Source organism: Diceros bicornis, chromosome 2, assembly GCF_020826845.1.
Source record: "Diceros bicornis minor isolate mBicDic1 chromosome 2, mDicBic1.mat.cur, whole genome shotgun sequence".
Classification (NCBI taxonomy): Eukaryota; Metazoa; Chordata; class Mammalia; order Perissodactyla; family Rhinocerotidae; genus Diceros; species Diceros bicornis.
Genome location: NC_080741.1, coordinates 48,615,369 through 48,634,720, shown reverse-complemented (window position 1 = coordinate 48,634,720; position 19,352 = coordinate 48,615,369). Strand labels below are relative to the sequence as shown.

Here is a 19,352-nt window from a genome sequence, read left to right as displayed (position 1 = left end):
CGAACCTGCGAACACTGGGCTACCAAAGCAGAGCATGCACACTTAACCACTGTGCCACCAGGCCGGCGCCGAAAAAGTAGATTTTTAAACCCAAGTTGTTCCAAATATAGTTAAAAGTTTATCAATAACTGAATTTAGTATCAGTTTTTAAATTTAAATTAATTAAAATTAAATGAAATTTAAAATTCGGTTCCTCATTTGTACTAGCCACATTTCAAGTGCTCAGCAGCCACCTGTGGCTAGTGTCTACCATGTTGGACAGCACAGGTCTAGACTGTTAGAGCAAGGTGGGATCTTGGATCGTCCAGCCCAGTTCCCCATTTAACAGATAAGAAAATCAAGGTCCAGAGAGAGGAAAAGACCAGTCCAAAGTCGCTTGCTGATAAGTACTGGGGAGGGTATTAGGAGTTGAGAAGGCTGAGTTCTGGCTTCGCTTCTTCCCTTACTAGCTGAGTGACCATACACAAATAATTATATTGCATGGAGCTTTCCACAGATGGATATTGCCCTGCCCTACTTCAATCAGAGGGGAGTTACCAGGATGGAATTAAATAATGGATGTGAAAGAGGCTTATAAATGGTGAGACTACATAAAACAAGAGATCTTCACTTCAGAGTCCTTTTCCATTCATCATGCCTCTGCTTCTTGGTACTGTATAAATATTAGCAAATCTATAAGTCAGGCCTCAAAAAACTACAAGATGATAATAAATATCACCGGATGGGCTAATAATAATAATTGTGTTGTTGATGATGGCCATCACACCAACTAGACGGTCAATTTTTTTAGGGCACAGATTTTCTTATTGTATTTCTTGATGTTCCCTTCTGAGGTAAGAACTCCCCTCACACCAGCTGGTCATTGACGTTCTGCTCTTGGTGACTACTGTCAATCTCCCATCTAGGTTTTTAGGATGATTGAAGAACGCCCCACACATGCCATCACTGTGCGTGTTTCCTACCTGGAAATCTATAATGAGAGCTTGTTTGATCTTCTGTCCACTCTGCCCTATGTTGGACCCTCAGTCACACCAATGACCATCGTGGAAAACCCTCAAGGGGTCTTCATTAAGGGCCTGTCAGTCCACCTCACAAGTCAGGAGGAGGATGCATTCAGCCTTCTTTTTGAGGTGAGATGCTCAAGTCTGAGGGTTCCTCCCTCCCTTTTTTTCTTTTCCTCTCTCCCTCCTTCTTGGTTTTTTACTTTGATAACCAGAATGAAAATTAATATATGCTCATTTGGCAAGTTTGGATAGTAATGAAAAAATATAAGAACAAAAAAAGAATTTACTCATCTGTTTTCTATATATGGCAACAATAATGTATTTTTTGGCTTATTTCCTTCTGGTCTTTTCTCCCATGCAATTGAAGTTGTCCTTTTTTCCGTTAACATTACATCATGGGCATCTGTGGTATAGAAAAAAATACGGATTAACATCCTTAATATATGGGCCGGCCCCGTGGCTTAGCGGTTGGGTGCGCGCGCTCCGCTGCTGGCGGCCCGGGTTCGGATCCCGGGCATGCACCGACGCACCGCTTCTCCGGCCATGCTGAGGCTGCGTCCCACATACAGCAACTGGAAGGATGTGCAACTGTGACATACAACTGTCTACTGGGGCTTTGGGGGAAAAATAAATAAAATTATAACATCCTTAATATAGAAAAGCTCTTACAAATCAATAAAAAATTTCTCAGTGTATGTTATTCTTTTAAAAGTCATATAGGTCGGAACTCTTATACATTGCTGGTGAAATGTAAAATGATGCAGCCATTTTGGCAGTTCCCTAAAAAGTTAGACATTAATTTTATCATAGGACCTAGCAATTCTACCCCATGTATCTACCCAAGAGAAATGAAAGCGTATGTGCACATAAACACTTGTATGCAGATGTTCATAGCAGCATTATTTATAATAGCCAAAGACCAGAGAAAAACAAAATATCCATCAAATGGTGAATGGATAAACAAAATGTGTGCATCCATATAATGAAAAACTATTTAGCAATAGAAAGAAATGGAGTACTGATACATGCTACAACATGGATGAATCTCAAAAAAATGCTAAGTAAAAGAAAGAAAAAAGATCACATATTGTACGATTCTATTTGAAATGTCCAGATAGCCACATCTGTAGAGACAGAAAGCAGATTAGCAGTTGCCTGTGGGAGGAAGCAGGAAGTGACTGCAAATGGGCTCGAGGGAACTTTTTGGACTGATGCAACATTTCTAAAACAGGATTGTGGTGATCATTGCACAACTGTGTAAATTTATTAAAAATCTTTGAATTGTATACTTAAAACAGTGACTTTCACGTAGGATGAATTCTGTCATTTCTTTTACCTGTTACCTACTTTTTCTGTGAAATTCATCTATATTCTTGATGTCTATTTTTCATTTCCATCATTGTATTACCTTGTGTGAATATGTTACAATTTAGTTATCCATTCTACTTCTGACGGACGTTTGGGTTTTCCTAGTTTGGGCGCATTTCAGACAATGCCTCTGGGAATGTCCTTGTTTGTATGTCTGGTGCACATAAGCATGAATGTCTCTAGGTAAATCCAAGGGCTGCAATTGCTGAGTCATAGAGTGTGTGTGTCTTAAGCTTTTGTAGACAATGCCAACTGTTTTCCATATTGGCACACTTCCACCGCAGGTTATCAGAATTCCCATTGTTCTGACCTTAAAATTTTGACCAGTGTGGCCAGTGTGTAGTGTTTCCCACTGTGGTCTTGGCTTGCATTTTCCCTGATTACCAGTGAGATTAAGGACCTTTTCATGTGTTTATTGACCATTTGGATTTCCCTGTTCATGCCTTTTGTTTATTTTCTTTACAGATGTCGTTTTTCTTTCTCTTACTTATTTGTATAAATTCTTTATATATTTTGAAAACTAGTTCTTTTTCAGTTATATGTGTTGTAAATATCTTCTATTTCCTGTGCCTTGCTTTTTTTCCCTCTCTTTATGTGTTATTTGATGAAAAAATTCTTAATATTAGGTTGGTTGAATGTGTATAAATTTCTTGTTTTGGCTTTTTGTGTAAAGAGCGTATAAGAGGATTTAAAAAACAAATCCACTGGTAGAATTCACCAATGAAGCCATCTGGTCCTGGACTTTTGTTTATTGGGATATTTTGGGGTACTGATTCAAACTCCTTACTATCATATTTTCTATTTCATTGTGACTCAGTCTTAGTCATCTGACAGTCTTTATCTTTTAATTGAAACATTTCATTCCATTTTCACTTAGTGTAATTCCTGATATATTTAGGTTTAAATGTGTCATATTATTATGTGCTTTCTCTTTGTCCCATTTGTTCTACATTTATTTTTCTTACCTGTTTTGCCCTCTTTTTAATTGGATATTTTTTATTAGACTTGTTTCCTCCTTTACTAGTTTGAAAGTTGTAAATTTATTCATATTTATATTCTCTCTCTCTTGGTTTATCCTAGAAATAACAACTTGCATATTTAGTTAATACACACACAGACACATATACATACAGAAATGAGTTTGGGACCGGCCCCATGGCTTAGCGGTTAAGTGCGCGTGCTCCGATGCTGGCGGCCCAGGTTCGGATCCTGGGCGTGCACCGATGCACCGCTTCTCCGGCCATGCTGAGGCCGCGTCCCACATACAGCGACTAGAAGGATGTGCAGCTGTGACGTACAACTATCTACTGGGGCTTTCGGGGGAGAAAATAAATAAATAAAATCTTTTAAAAAAAAAAAAAAGAAATGAGTTTGTATAACTGGGGAAATCTGAATAAGCTCTGTGGGATTATACCAAAGTCAATTTCTTGGTTTTGATATTGTGCTATAGTTTTACAAGATGCTATCATAGGAAGAGGCTGAGTGAAGGGTACAGAGAACCTCCCTGTACGTTCCTTTGAAACTTACTTCCTATGAATCAAAATAAAATGTTATTTTATCATAACATTATAATTATTTTATTGTAATATATTTAAAAGTAAAATATTTAAAAATAAAAACTTCTAAAAATAAAAACTTCTAAAAATCTGAAGTTAATAAAAACCTTTTCCCTCCTCCTGGATTCTACAAGAACCTTAGGATTGTTGCCTTGTCTGTTATGTTTTTGTATTTTAACCCTGCAGGGCATTATTATTACTGTTTTATATAGTCAGTATTCTTTTACATTTACCCTCATATTTACTACTTTCATGTCTTTTCTCCTTAACTTTCCATCTGACATTGTTTTTCTTCTCTCTGATGTACATCTTTTAGAATGAGCATGCTGGTGATAAACAGTTTTTTGTTTTTTTGAAATGTCTTTATTTTACTCTCAATCTTGAAAGATATTTTTGTTGGGCATAACATTCTACTTTGGCATTTGTTTTTTTTTTACCACATTAAAGACGTTATTGCAGAGTTGTGGTTTCCATTGTTACTGGTGAGAAGTCAACTGTCAGTCTATTCAACAGTCTTTTAAAAGTATGTTAGTCTGGGTTCTCTGAGAAGCAGATGCGAAGATGGAATTAAACGTGCAAAGATTTTATGAGGGCAATTCCTGTGTCGAGGAAGGGAAGGGAATCAGGTAAGGCTGGATAACCATCAATCCATGCTGCAAGTCTTACCTCAAGTGAAGGGAGGGAAGGTTGGGTGGAAGCATCCTAGACTGCCATGCAGTGTAAAGAAAGTTCAGTGTAAAGAAGTCTGGACCCTTGAGCCAAAGTTGGCCAACTAAGAACAGATCTGTATTAGTATCCCTGCCACACTCAGTCATTGGTGGGAAGCAGTCTTTCTTGTGATTTGTTACACTTGATGAATCTGAGGATTCATGTCTTTCCTATCAACTGAAAAAAACCTCAGCCATAATTCTTTTGAATATTGTTTCTCCCTTTTTTATCTCAATTATCTCCCTCTGGAGTTCTGATTAGACAGACTTCAAATCTTCTCCATGTCTCTTAACCTTTCTTTCATGTTATTTATCCTTTTATCTCTTTCTTAAATGTTTGGTGGAATACACCCATCTGGACCTGGTGATTTCTGTTTTGGGAGGTTATTAATTATTGATTCTATTTCTTTAATAGGTATAGGCCTCTTCAGATGATCTAATTCTTCTGTGAGTTTTGGCAGATTATGCCTTTTAAGGAATTGGTCCATTTTATCTAGGTTATCAAATTTGTGGGCCTAAACTTGTTCACACTATACCTTTCTTACCCTTTTAGTGTCTGTGGGATCTGTAGTGATGTCCCTTCTTTCACTTCTGATATTAGTGATGTGTGTCCTCTTTTTTTCTTAATTGGCCCAGCTAACGGCTTATTGATTTTATTTAACTATTTAAAGAACCAGCTTTTGGTTTCATTGATTTTCTCTGTTAATTTCCTGTTTTCAGTTTCATTGATTTCTGCTCTGATTTTTATTATTTCTTCTGCTTACTTTGGATTTAATTTGCTCTTCTTTTTTGGTTTCCTAAGGTAGAAACTTAGATGATTGACTTTAGAACTTTCTTCTTTTCTAATATATGCATTCAATGGTATAAATTTCCCTCTAAGCACTCCTTTTTGCTGCATCCCATAAATTTTCATAAATCATATTTTCATTTTTATTTAGTTCAAAATACCTCTCAAGATTTCTTCTTTGACCAATGTGTTATTTAGAAGTATATTGTTTAATATCCACATATTTTGAGATTTTCCAGTTATATTTCTGTTATTGATTTCTAGTTTAATTCCCTTGTGGTCTGAGAGCAGACATTATATGATTTCTATTCTTTTAAATTTGTTAAGGTGTTTTTTTATGGCCCAGAATGTGGTATATCTTGGTGAATGTTCCATGTAAGCTTGAGAAGAATGTGTATTCTGCTGTTGTTGCCTTTTAGTATGCCTTGTAATTTTTTTTTGGATAGCTGAACACAATGTACTGGGTAGAAGGAACTGCCTGCCACTGGTTCCCATGGATGTTTCTGCTTCGATAAGTTGTGAATCTCTATACCTTCCTATCTGTCTCTTCAATTTTGGGGACAATGATTTGCCTTATGACCTCACTTCTCTTACAGATTTAAGAAGGGTTGTTGATTTTTGAGTGTGTTCCACTTTTTACTTGTTATTAGGATAAAGTGGTGAGTTCCAAGCTTCTTACATGCGGAACCAGAAACCAGAACAGTAATCTCTTCAGATGTATTTTCTAGTTTCCTAATTCTTTCCTCTGCAGATTAGTATCTAATTTTCTCTTTAATTTCAAGTATTATGTTTTTTCATTTCTAAAAGTTCCATTTTGTTCTTTTTTAGTCTTATTAGTTATTTTTTGTAGAATTTTACTCGTTTCTTATATTTTTGATTTTCTTTTATTTCTTTAAACATAAAAACTTATTTTATATTCTTTATCTAATAATTCCACTGTCTTAGCAGTTTGAGGGTCAATTCTGCATGTATTCTTTCTACTGAAGTACTTTTGCTTATGGTGCCTTGTTTCCATGTGTGTTTTGTGATTTGATTATAAGCTCTACTTCCTTAGAGCTTGTATCGATGTGTCTTCTTTGAGAATATATTACTTTAGAGAAAATTTTTTTTTTCTTTCAGGAGCCTAGGGGATGTTACCAATCCAGGGCCTCTTTAAATCAAATGTTTATTTTAAGGTTGTCAGAACTTATAAGTAGTACATACTTGTGCCCCAATCTTGTGTTTGGTTGAGTTTGTGATTGTGAATTCTTAGATACATTTTTTTTTTACCCCTTCTATCTAGAGATAGTGCCAGTGCTAAAATAGTTTCCTTCTCTTTACTTTCTGTAGTAGATTTTCCTCTGTTTCTCCTTTGCCAGAGGGCATAGACTTCAGGGACATGGTTGTCAGACGCCTCCCTTGGGTAGACCTAAAGCTTTTTCTGCCTTCACCTGCATGATTGGATGTTGGTCCCTCCAAGATGTTGAGTCCAAAGCTGTGAAGGATCCCTCCCATAATTATATGTACGCGCGCACACACACACACACACACACACACACACACACACACCAGACCTCTGAATGGGAAATCAGACCGTTATTACTCAGAGCCTCACAGTGGTAATAGTGGCAATAGCAATATTTAAGCACAATTTTCTACACCCCAGTCCCCTAAAGAGCAACACAGTGATGGCAGATGTCACATGTGTTTACAGAGGGGAAGGGTGTCTGTACTATTGGAGAGGAATTCAGAAATTATGAATCTGAGAGCTTATATAGGAGCTAGTACATTTACTCCTTCTCATCTTAATGGGATAGAGAGAGATTTGGGGGGCACAAGTAGGAACAGAAAGGGAGAATGAGAGAGAGCATGCTTTTATTTTGAAATGTAAGCAAATCCTCTCTTGGGAAAGGAGGGGAAGGTCTCTAACCCTGGGCTTTAAGCATTTGGCTCTGGAGGAGAAGGAAAGACTTTATCACCCTTTGAATGGGAACAAATGGCTTGGGTGGGGCATGGGGAGTGGAGGAAGTCGGAGGAGGAGGCAGTTGGCTCCCAGTACCACCCTTAGACTGTGAAGAGCAAATGGCTCTGGGAGGAAAAGGAGATATTCTCTATCTTTATAACATGTCCATTTCATTGCTCAGAGAAACACCAAGAAATCCAGCAAGGACTGCCTTGCAGCACCCAGTCTGCAGGTGCCCTCAGGGCAGTAAGGGCATTGGTTCTTGTTTACAGTTCCTGGATTCCTGCTCCTGCTTTGTGTCGGGCCCCTGGGTACTTCCCTTACTTTCTTGTAGACTCAGCCATACATTCAAAAGGAAGTTTTAAATATTCTATCATCTTTAGATGTAGGAGGGTTTCTGAATACTCAGTCCATTGTATTGCTGGAAGCCTCCTTCATGTTTTGGGCTGAGATACAGAGCAAAAGGTGGAGGACTTGGAATTGGGGGACCTGGGCTCAAATCCAGGGTTCTTTCAAGCTATGAGGCCTTTGTCTTGAGCAAATCATTAATCTCTCCAAGCCCCAGTTTGCTCATCTATAAAAGTGGAGATACTAAGTACCAATCCCAAAAGGTTGTTATGAGAATCAGATGGGATCAGGAATTTTTTATTATTGAGGAATAATTGACATATAACATTATATTAGTTTTAGGTGTACAACATAATAATTTGATATTTGTATGTATTGCAAAATAATCACCACAATAAGTCTAGTTACCATTCAGCACCATACATAGTTACCAATTTTTTTCTTGTGATAAGAACTTTTAAGATCTAATCTCTTAGCAACTTTTAAATATGCAATACAGTATCATTAACTATAGTCATCATATTGTACATTACATCCCCATGACTTATTTATTTTATAAATACCCAGAAGTGGCATAGCTGGATCATATGGTAGTTCTATTTTTAAGTTTTTAAAGAACTTCTATACTGTTTTCCATAATGGCTGCACCAATTGGGATCAGGCATTTTGAGCATCTACCTCAGGGCCTTGCATATGATATGCTCAGTGGATGCTGTTAAAAAGCATGATTGGTATTGTTCAAGCCCTCGTATTTAGAATTGAACCAGGCATTCTGTTAGCAGCAATAATTCCTCAAACCTTGATGCTTTGCAGGAACACGTCCTTGCTGAGCTCTGATGGTAGAAGGACAAATTCAAGGCCTAAAGAAGCTCACTGTGGAGTGGGGAAGGGAGAGGGAGAAATCCATGAAGACCAGGGCACAGTGTGAGCTGTGCTCCAGGAGTGACATGCTCCTGGATGGATATGGGCTGGGGTGGGAGCAGTCAGCAAAGGACTCTTAATGGAGGAAAGGGCACTTCTCTGGCCTTCAGAGATTACTTAATAGAAGCCAGAAAGACAAGGGAAGAGGGCCCTTCAGAAAGAGGGGACTGAAGGATAAAGATGAAGTGACCCCCTATACTCTTGGCACATGTCATTGAATTTGTAGGACAGGTAGACAGTGAGAGGCTGTAGCGATATAGCCACCGGGGTCAGTCAGGCCTGCTCCACAGCCCAGGGCCTCCCCTCCTCTTCAGGTGTTCCGCTCTTTCCAGGGGGCCATGGTATCACTGCTTTGTGGCTTGTTCATAGCATTTCTCAGGGGCCTTTAAGGAGATAGGAGTCCCTCCCACAAGGACCTTTTTCTCTAAGAATAGCCATTTCTATCATACCTCCTTTTAAGTGTATTCTGGCCACAGGGTCCAATCCTGTGAATTAGAGGCAAGGGCCTGCTGTCCCTTTAAAAATACAAATTATTGATTATTCCTAATTTTTAAAAGTACTACATGTTCACTGTAAAAAAAATATGAAAGCACAAACCTGTATAAAAAAGGAAAAATGACCTATAAACCTCAACCCAGAAGTGACCATTCTTAACATCTTGGTAGCAGCATCTGTTTATTCTTTCTTCTATGAATGTTTTTGCATTCCTTAGAGTGTACCAGAACATGATTTTCTCCTTTGTCCATTCTGTTAATGTGGCTTATCACATGGATTGATTTGTGTATGTTGAACCATCCTTGCTTCCCGCGGGTAAATCCCACTTGGTCCCAGTATATGAACCTTTTAACGTGCTGTTGAAGTCACTTTGCTATAATTTTGCATTTCTCTGTTATTAAAAACTATTTGTCAGCGTTCTCCTGGCTACATCACATTGCATAGATAGATCATTCCCTAATTGTTGGATTTTTGGATTGATTATAATTCAATATTCATGAACATTTTTAAGGCTTTTAGTTCTTGTTGCCACTTTGCTTTTCAGAAAGCTGTACGAAATCACAGGTCCCTAGCAGTGGGTGAAAGTATAGGTCTGGACTCCAATTGAGCTCTCCTTCTACTAGTTCATAAATGAGATTTGCCTGGAGGGCCTGGCTGATTGCAGTGATATGAGATCACTTGTATAGCTGTTGGTATAGTTGAAAAATGACCCAAATGCTTTGTTATTTTAATTTTTCAAAATATTGTCTACGTTTTCCCTCCTCTTTAGGGAGAGACCAACAGGATTATAGCCTCCCACACGATGAACAAAAACTCATCCAGGTCACACTGCATTTTCACCATCTACGTGGAGGTACGTTCGAGCTCTTTGATCAGCATGGGAGGGGTGGTAGATTCCCATGGGGCCTGCTTGGTCAGAAGCTTCTACCTGTGACAATCTAACCTCTGTTTGGATGTTTCATAGGCCCATTCGCGGACACTATCAGATGAAAAGTATATCACTTCCAAAATTAACTTGGTGGATCTAGCAGGCTCAGAAAGGCTGGGGAAGTCTGGGGTAAGTGCAGGGAGGAGGAGGTTCCTTCTCAGCAAGCCACAGCCGGGTTTCCAGCATGGGGCCCATGCATCTGGGCCATCCTCATTGGGCATTCGTGAGCACAGTCCTGAGCTAGGCGCAGTGGAGCACGTGAGCTTGACCCTGAGGAGCTGGAGGGACAGAATTAGCAGAGGTGGAACAGCTGCTACATAGAGGCAGTTCCTACCTGACAGTATTTTGGTAAACATTAAATGAGATGATAGCCCCTAAATTCTTAGCAAGGTGCCTGGGACTCAGTAAGTGCTCAGTAAATGCTCCGTGCTAGTATTAGCATTTCTCTGTGTATAGTGTGAGTGTTCACATGAGTATTGGCATGAGTATTTCATCTCAAGTATTCATATAAGTGTGACTATTAGCGTTAAGTATTCACAAGAGTATTCAGATGAGCATTCCTATGAATGTTTGTATTTGTGTGGATATTCACAGGATTATTTGTTCAAGTATCTGTACAAATATTCCTATTTGTATTCATATTAGTGTGAATCTTAAGCGAGTATTCATATGAATATTCACGTAGGCATTCATATTCACTTGAGTGGTCACGTGAATATTTGCATGAGTGTTCCTATGGGTATTAGTATTAGTCCAAGATGGAATGCCATCCCATGACATTGAGGGAAGACCCTAGTTCTGGGAAGGAGGCTCTGGTCTGGCTACAGACCTGCAGTGTTGTTAGTGGGGCAGCCTCTCCACTTGGTCTGAAGCGGAACTGCCCTTTGGTTTGTAGTCTGAGGGCCGAGTCCTGAAGGAAGCTACCTACATCAACAAGTCACTGTCATTCCTGGAGCAGGCCATCATTGCCCTCGGGGACCAGAAGCGGGACCACATCCCCTTCCGGCAGTGCAAGCTCACCCACGCCCTGAAGGACTCATTAGGTGAGGGTGTGGTTGGTGCACAGGCTGGAGGAAGAGGCCTGGGGCATCGGCTGCTGGTGATAATGGAATTGCTCCCTCCCAGTGGCAGGGACCTCAGACACACTGGAAAAGGCAGAATCAAGCATAGTGCCCTCTTCTTTCACCCATGACATGCTATGCTGTTCACTCCTCAGAATCTTTGCTTAAGCTTTGCTTCTACTGGGGATTCCTTCTCCTTTCCCCTCGTCCCTAAACCAGCTGCCAGAATCCTTCATGGCCTTGAAGACCCAGGTAAAGGGCCTCTCCCATGATGTCTTCTCTTCCCCTACAGCCTCCCCAACAGAGGAGCAGGGGCTGTGTCTTGTCATACTTTGTGTCCCCAGGCTTTCATGTTGGTGTCTGATTTTTAAATGAATGCCACCGTGAGCAAAACCCTGGCCCACAGCCCTCTCCCCTGCCCCTCTACGCCCCATGTCATCTCTCCTCTGCTGTTCCCCTGGCTCCTCTTTTAGGTACATCTGGCAGCCTCTCCTGGTTCTCTCCCTCTTCCCCGTGCCTCCCAGCCTCATACGTGCTTGGGTGTGTCCTCTCTGACCCTGTTTTAGTCAGCTTGGGTTGCTATAACAGAGTGCCACAGATTAGGTGGCTTAAACAACAGACATTTATTTCTCACAGTTCTGAAGTCTGGAAGTCTCAGATAAGGTCCGGCAGGGATGGTTCCTGATAAGGACTGTCTTCCTGGCTTGTAAATGGCTACTTTCTTGCTGTGTCTTCACATAGCAAAGAGAGAAAGAAAAGAGAGAGAGAGGCCAAAAAGAGAGTCAGAGCTCTAGTGTCTCTCTTCTTATAAGGGCACTAATTCCATTGTGGGGGCTCGACCCTCATGACCTCATCTAAACCTAATTGCCTTCCATAGACCCCACCTCCAAATACCATCACATTGGGGTTAGGACTTCAACATTTGAATTCTGAGGGGACACAAACATTCAGTCCCTAATAGGCCCACCAGCCTCAAAGGAATCTCCTGGCAGAAAACCCACATGGTTCATGGCCCTTTTGTGTCCTGCTCTCTGCAGGGGGAAATTGCAGTATGGTCCTCGTGACAAACATCTATGGAGACGCCGCCCAGTTAGAAGAGACGGTATGTAAAGATAGCCAATGTGACCAGGTTGGATTCCCTCCTCGTGGGTGGCAGGGCTGGGTAAGGCTGGCTTTGGGCTGGCTAAACTGGCACACTAACCATAGACATTGTCAAGAGAGGAGGGATCCGGGGGATGAGTCTGAGCCAAAATTGCTGAGGGGGCCCAGCCAGGATCCAAATACTGAGTACCAAGGGGCAGAAGCTATGTCAAGGAATTAGCAAGGCAGAAGGCAGGCTCAGTATGGGGGCCTATGCGAGGAGAGGAGGCTGAGAGCCAGGACCCTTGTGGGGGCAAGGACCATGCTTTCTGGGGTGCTGCTCCTGTGAATTGGAGTCAGGAAGGACAGCTGATTCCTTGTACTTCGTAATCACACATGTTTTAAAATCTTGAAAACAACCCAGGGTTCCAGGCTATGGTAGGTATTAAGCACCTGCCATGTACAAAGTAGTCGGAGGGCAGCTTGGTAGAGATGAGTCATACATGGCCTTGGGGCTCAGAGTTCCCAACAATCGCCCTAAGTACTGTGAAAGGCCCAGATGTAGGAGTCCTTCAGAGGAGCACGGATTTTTTCCTGAAGCTAGAATGAGGAAGGTGGACACTGAGCTGGCTTGGTGGTAGGGAAAGCAGAGATCTTACTGGCAGAGGAAACTGTGGACCTGAAGGTGTAGCCCATGCCAGGAACATCTGGCCACTGCAAGAGACGACTCAGGAAAGAGAGGAAGAAGAAAAAACTCAGAGGCTGGATAGGCCCTGGTGGCCAGGCTAAGGTCTGACTGTTCTGCAGGTGGCTGGGCTGTCATGGGGTTGGAGTAGGGGAGGACTGTGACCAAAGTTGTGATTCAGGGAGATTAACTCAGCAGCAGGACACAGGTGACCTGGGGAGGGGGGACACTTACGAGAACCAGGGGTAGGAAAACGGGCTGAGGCAGTGACACAGGTGAACCCACACCGCTGGGTGAACCCAGGCTGGGGCTCCCCCCTTACTCTGAAGGGCCACCCATCATAAATACAACAGGTTTGGAAAGCTCTCCTTAGACATTTTGCTTCTCAATGTTTAGGGCAAGCTTTAGTCATCTGGAGAATCCACTTAGGTGAAACAGGTCAATTCCAGGAACACTGCAGGGCAAGACACTCCTGCAGGGCCTCCCAGCTTCGTGCATTAGGGACTGTCCCAGCTTCCAGGGGGAGTTCTCCTGTCACATACCCAGTGCCCTGGGACTTGGGAGGCCAAGGAGGGGAGCTCCAGCTGACATGCAGGCAGCATCCCCAGAGGAAGGCTTCAGGAACCTCCTGGTCTTATAGTATAATAAAGCATGGGAACCCCAAGAGAAGCCATATGAAATATTGGGCCACCTGGCTACCTGGTTAAGAAAGATGTCCTCCAAGATGGTGGAAGGCCCCTCTTCCACTTATCCCCACCCCTGAGATGGTCACTGCACGAGAAGCAATTCTCCTGGTACCTGCCATCCCCAGAAGCTTATGCCTACACCGCTCAGGATCTCTGCCCTGGACTGAGCCCACAGAGCCTGGAGGAGCTGCTGAAGGATTCTCAGAGGTTTGGGACAAAGACATATTGGGGGTGTGGAAGCTAATGATTCTCTTCTCCAAATGTTTTAAAACTTGAAAACTGTTCCTGTCATGTATTGTGTTGCTTTATGCAGTGACTGTGTGTGTGTGTGTAGGAGTAACCTCGATTGAGGGGGTCCTGGCCATACTTGGTGCTGTGCTTGGAGCAGGAGAGTCTGATTTCACCCTACACAGAAGCAACCTCAATGACAGGGTTGTAATGACAGGGGCCTCTTCCTGAGGGCTCTCTATGGGCCAGTTCTGTCCAGAGCACATTACACACCTCCTTACCAAGTCTCCCAATGACCCTGTAAGGCAGGTCTCCCCAACTTTACAAAGAAATTACAAGACCTGTCTGAGGTTGTGCAGTTTGTCATTAGCAGAGTTTTTAATGACCAGACCAGACTACCCAAAGGAAGAGCCTTTCAATCCTTCCTCTGGGCCACTTCTGGTGACTGAGCCCCCTCCAAGTCTGCTTTCCTGTTTCAGGGCCCCGAGTCAGCCCAGTGTGGTGTGAAGCTGGGACCTCAGGGCCTGCCTCGTACCACCACTGGCTGCACCTCACTGCCAGGAAGCAGCCCTCCACCCTTCCTGTGACATCAGTGCAGTGGGGTACAGTGTTGGGGCTGTTTCCCAAGTGGCTACTTACGTAGCCACCTCTTGGACCTCCAGCCATAATTACCCCTGCTGGCTGCCCCTCCAGAGGGACTCGGGCAGGACCCCCCAGACGTCACTCCATGGGCCCAGGGGACACTGCAGTCCATATTGGAGCGTGCCTCTGCGCAGGGATTCGTCTTTCCTAGTGGACTCCTTTTACTTGTTTTGCAAATATTTTGACTCACAAGTAATTGGCCAAAAACATAGAGGTCTGTCTGATCTGTTTTTCAGCTGTCTTCACTGAGGTTTGCCAGCAGGATGAAGCTCGTCACCACTGAGCCTGCCATCAATGAAAAGTATGACGCTGAGGTACTAAGGGGCTTGTGGGCAGGTGTCTCACTGTGGGGAAGGTGTGTGGGTTTGCTGCCTAGGTCACACAAGCCTCGCTTCCCTTCCAGCCTTAATGAAAGATGTACATGCAATCCTGGGTCAGTCCCTTTCCATTCTGGGATAGGCCAGAGTCTTCAGAGTCCCTGGAGACCCCCTTGGAGGCTGCCACAAAGGTGAAGGGTCTAGATCAGGCCGTCGCCAGTTCACCTGTGAGCTTCAGGGCCTCCAAGTACCCTGGGCTTCTGTATGAGAGTTCCTTAAGAGCCAGCTGCTTCAGAGCAAAATCAGTGTGGACTAGACCATCTCTCAGAGTTATCTGGTTATGTCACTACAGGACCTCTTTCCTCCCAGCCTGAGTGATCCCTCCCAGCAAGCAAAGCTAATGATCCCTCCCCAGTCAGAGGGAATGCTCAGCATCACCATTAACCAAGGAAATGCAAATTAAAACCTTAGTGGAGTTCCACTCTCAGACAAGCAAAAATTAGAATTTTCCTGACAATGCAAAATGATGGTGAGAATGTGTAGAAACAGGAACACTTTCCTATTTCTGGGCAGAGTGTAACTGATACAACCACTTTGGAGAGCATTTTGGCAACGTCTAGTGAAGTAAAAACATATTTATCGATAATTTCGCTTTCCTTTAAGATGTGCATGGAATCACAGTTACTGGAGACAGGAGCATATGCATGCTGTAAGCTCATGACAAACCCATGAGTTAAACCTTCCAGATTCTAAATCCTGAAGGAAAATAACAGTCCCTGTGGCTCTGTGGAACTAACCCATGGTTTGGAGGTTGAGGAGGGAGGAGAGCTTAGAGCAGTGGTTCTCAGACTTGAGCGGACATCAGAATCACCCAGGGGGCTTGTTGAACCACAGATCACTGGCCCCATTCCCAGAGTTCCCGATTCTGTAGGTCTGCGGTGGGGTCTAAGGATTCGCATTTCTAATAAGTTCCCCAGTGATACTGCTGCTGGTATTCCGGGGCCACACCTTGAGAACCACTGGCACAGTAGTTCAGAGCCCTGGCCCCTGCATTGGGCTGTCCTGGTTCAGCAACCTATTCTTTCCTTCATCAACTGTATAGCCTTCGCAAGATACTTACTCTTTCTAAGCCTCAGTGTCTTCATTTGTAAATTGAGGGAATAACAGAAGCCACTCTCAAAGAGGTGTTGTGAAGAATAAGATAGGTAGAAATCTCTCAGCACAGTGCTGTCATGGAGTAAACGCTCAGTAAGTGTTAGCTAGCACTCTACTCACTTCTACAGGTCAGCAGGGTCACTTCTAGGTATAGAGTCTAAAGGCAGTGTCACCTGAAGAGACTCATAGAAGACAGTGCTTGCACTGCTTAATGTAATAGTGAAAAGTTAGGAACATGATCAGTAGCTTTTAATAGGAGAGTAGCTAAATGAGTTATGGAGGGCGGGAGCCAGAGTTAGAGCTATGAGCATGGATAATATCAAGTGAGAAAACGACTTGGGGATTGAAGTGGACTGAATGGTAGCATCTATCATTTATACCAAGTATAAAAACATGCAAAGCAATGCTGATTATCATTAATGGATATATATATGTGCAGTAAATATGTGGGAGTGAAAAGACCAAACTGATGCTGGAGTTTACCTCTGGATGTCAGGGGGAATGGACTTCAGTTGGGGTGCATCGAGGCTTCACATTTATCTGAAACGTTTTATTTCTATAAAAAAACCCAAAACAAACTGAAGCCAATACGGCAGCATGCTATTAAAATTAGGTTTGGGGATGGTTTTCTCAGGTTTCATGGCATTATTTTCTATGCTTTTCTATATCCTAAAGCTTTTTTATTTATTTTTCTTTTTTTCATATTTGGTGTTCTCTTAGCTCAGGACTACCACATTACCACCTGTGAACCTGGCTGGGTGGTTGTTGCGCCTGACAGCAAGGACTTTCGTGCTCTTCAATGTAATTTCTGTTCTGAAATCTGCATTGTTGGTCCTGGACAGCCAAGTCTCCATGTCATCAAATGTGAATGTGTTTATAATCTTTGTGATAAGCATTTTCCTTTATAAGCATGAGTTCTTGAGAGAGACATGGAAAATTGTTTTGGTTTTCACCTTTCCTGGACTGTAGCCTGTATTGCCAGGTTGTTTCCAGCACCATCTTCAGTACTGATGCCTGTTTATAAGGAGGTGGAACAGGGTCTGCAGAATTTTCTTGGCTGGTGGGGCTGGCTGTCAGACAGGAGACTGGGTTCCTGATCCACCTCTGCTGCTAGCTCTCTGTGATGAGTTGCTCAGACTCGGAGCCTCAGGGTATTCATCTGTGAACTAGGAGGTTGGACTGATAACCTCCAGTGACCCACCCACTTGGTTAGTCTGTGATTCTGTGAGGTGGTGTGAAGGTGGTGAGCCATGGCCATAGACAGTCAGCAAAGAGAAACCTGGGATATCCTACTCTGCCAAGAGGAAATACACCTGGAGGCTGCAATGGGGTCAAAATAGGGAAACTTCTTAGGCCAAGAGTTGCTCCCAGCCTGGTGTGGGACCTAAGCAGAACTCTCTGAATTATCCTCATTACATTTCTGATGGAAACACCTCACTATCAGGGAACTTAGGTGAGTCTGTGCTGTTTTCAAGGCATTTTTTTTTCCATCCAGAAAATGCCCCTGATTTTTATAAGGGAGTTGGTCAGCCAGGTGGTGCTGCTAAACCCTGTTCCGTGGGGTCTACTGCTTCAGCCCTGTGTTTCCAAGCAGCTTCTCTCCAGTCAGTAGAAGAGGGCAAGTTGGAGGCCACTAAGCCTGCCAGGTATTAGGGGAATTGGCTCCCCTGCTCTCAGGGTGCGACATGGAGGCTGGTGACCTGTAGGAGCAAATGGCCCATTTCCCCACATCACCTGATTGGCCCAGAGGTCTAAGCCTGGCTCTCTGTGCTACATTGGACAGAGTCATCCAGCTGGAGGCCCCCAACAGCTCAGCTGGACTTTTCCTTACTGGGGCATGAGGCATTTTCTAGAGCTGAGATCCCTCAGCTGGGAGGAGGGAATGGGAATGAGTAGGGACTGGCCATCAAGTCTTTCCCATTCACCTCATAGGAAGTCCACCTGAAGGACTATCTTGAGGCTTCCCAGAAGGGCAGAGCCAGAATTTGGACCCTGGTCATGTGCCTTGAATTCAGGCTTTGTGCCCTGATTTGCCACAGAGCCACCAGGACGCCAGGGTTCTGTCACCCCTTACTGCAGACTGGTCACAGCTTTGGTCACCAGTCCTGGGATCCAGCTGTCAGGGGCTCCCTCCAGTGGCCATTTTTTGACAACTAAAGGAAGCCTTGTTCACAGTGAGGGTTCTAAGCATGAAGTCCCTTGTGTAAATGACTTAGCAGTTCTGCTTCTAGAAATGTATCATTTATCCATTCGTCTAAAATTTATGGAGCAGTTACTGTGTGCCAGGCACTTTTGGAAGCACTTGGGATACGTTAGTGTACAAAAAGAAACAGAAATCTCTGTCCTTGAAGAGCTGACAGTCTGCTGGGGATGGGAGAGAGAGATATAATAAACATAAGAAATAGGTCAATTCTAGATCCTGCCATTTGCAACAATGTGGATGTGCCTGGAGGACATTATGCTAAGTGAAATAAGCCAGACACAGAAAGAAACATACTGCATGATCTCATGTATATGTGGAACCCAAAATAAAATAGTCAAATTTATAGAAGCAGAGAGTAGAGTGGTGGTTACCAAGAGTGGGGATGGGGGGCAGGGGCTGAGGAATGGGGAGATGTTGGTCAAAGGGTACAAATTTTCAGTTATAATATGAATAAGTTTTGGGAATCTAATGTACAGCATGGTAACTATAGTTAATAATACTGTATTGTATACTGGAAATTTGCTAAAAAAGTAGATCTCGGATGCTCTTATCACACACAAAAAATGGTAACTAGGTGAGGCGATGGGTATGTTAATTAGCTTAACTAGTAATCATTTTACTATGTATATGTATATCAAAACATCATGTTGTACACCTTAAATATATATAATTTTTCTTAAAAACACATTAAAAAAACCAAAATAGGTGAGTTCTAGAGCTTCACTGTCCAATACAGTAGCTACTTCTTAGATGTGGCTACTTAAATTAGTTAAAATTAAATAAAATTAAAAACTTCCGCGGTCACACTAGTAACATTCCAAGTGTTCAATAGCTATATGTGCCTTGTGACACAGATATAGAACATTTCTATCATTACAGAAAGTTATGTTAGACAGCACTGCTCTAGGGTATGTTGGTGATACGTGCTATGAAAAAAGTAGAGTAAGATTTTAAGAAAGAAGGTGTGGGGTGGGGAGGGGATTGCAGTTTTACGGGGATGAATTTAGAAGCTTTTGAACAAAGACTTGAAGGAGGTGAGGGAGTGAGCCATGGAAATACCTGGGAGAAGACTGTCCCAGGCAGAGAGGACAGGCAGTGCAGAGGCAGGAGTGTGCCAGTGTGGTGGGAGTGGAGCTGGGCGACAGCAGGAGGAAAGAGGTCACAGGGGCAGATTGCGGAGAGCCTTTTAGAGCGCTGTGTTACCCTACAGAAACCTAAAGGAACACAAAGCTATAAGTG

At 42.9% G+C, this 19,352-nt stretch overlaps 1 protein-coding gene across 7 annotated transcripts in view; it reads left to right on the top strand.

Moving 5' to 3' along the window:
- Window positions 1–19,352, top strand: part of KIF9 (kinesin family member 9) — a 53,732-nt gene that overhangs the window by 10,511 nt on the left and 23,869 nt on the right. For all 7 annotated transcript variants that reach the window (XM_058557103.1, XM_058557146.1, XM_058557114.1 and 4 more), the window contains 6 exons: window positions 906–1,130; window positions 9,898–9,981; window positions 10,093–10,185; window positions 10,952–11,099; window positions 12,155–12,219; window positions 14,675–14,752. In XM_058557103.1, coding sequence (XP_058413086.1) covers window positions 906–1,130; window positions 9,898–9,981; window positions 10,093–10,185; window positions 10,952–11,099; window positions 12,155–12,219; window positions 14,675–14,752 — 693 coding nt within the window. The remainder of the gene's footprint in view (window positions 1–905; window positions 1,131–9,897; window positions 9,982–10,092; window positions 10,186–10,951; window positions 11,100–12,154; window positions 12,220–14,674; window positions 14,753–19,352) is intronic.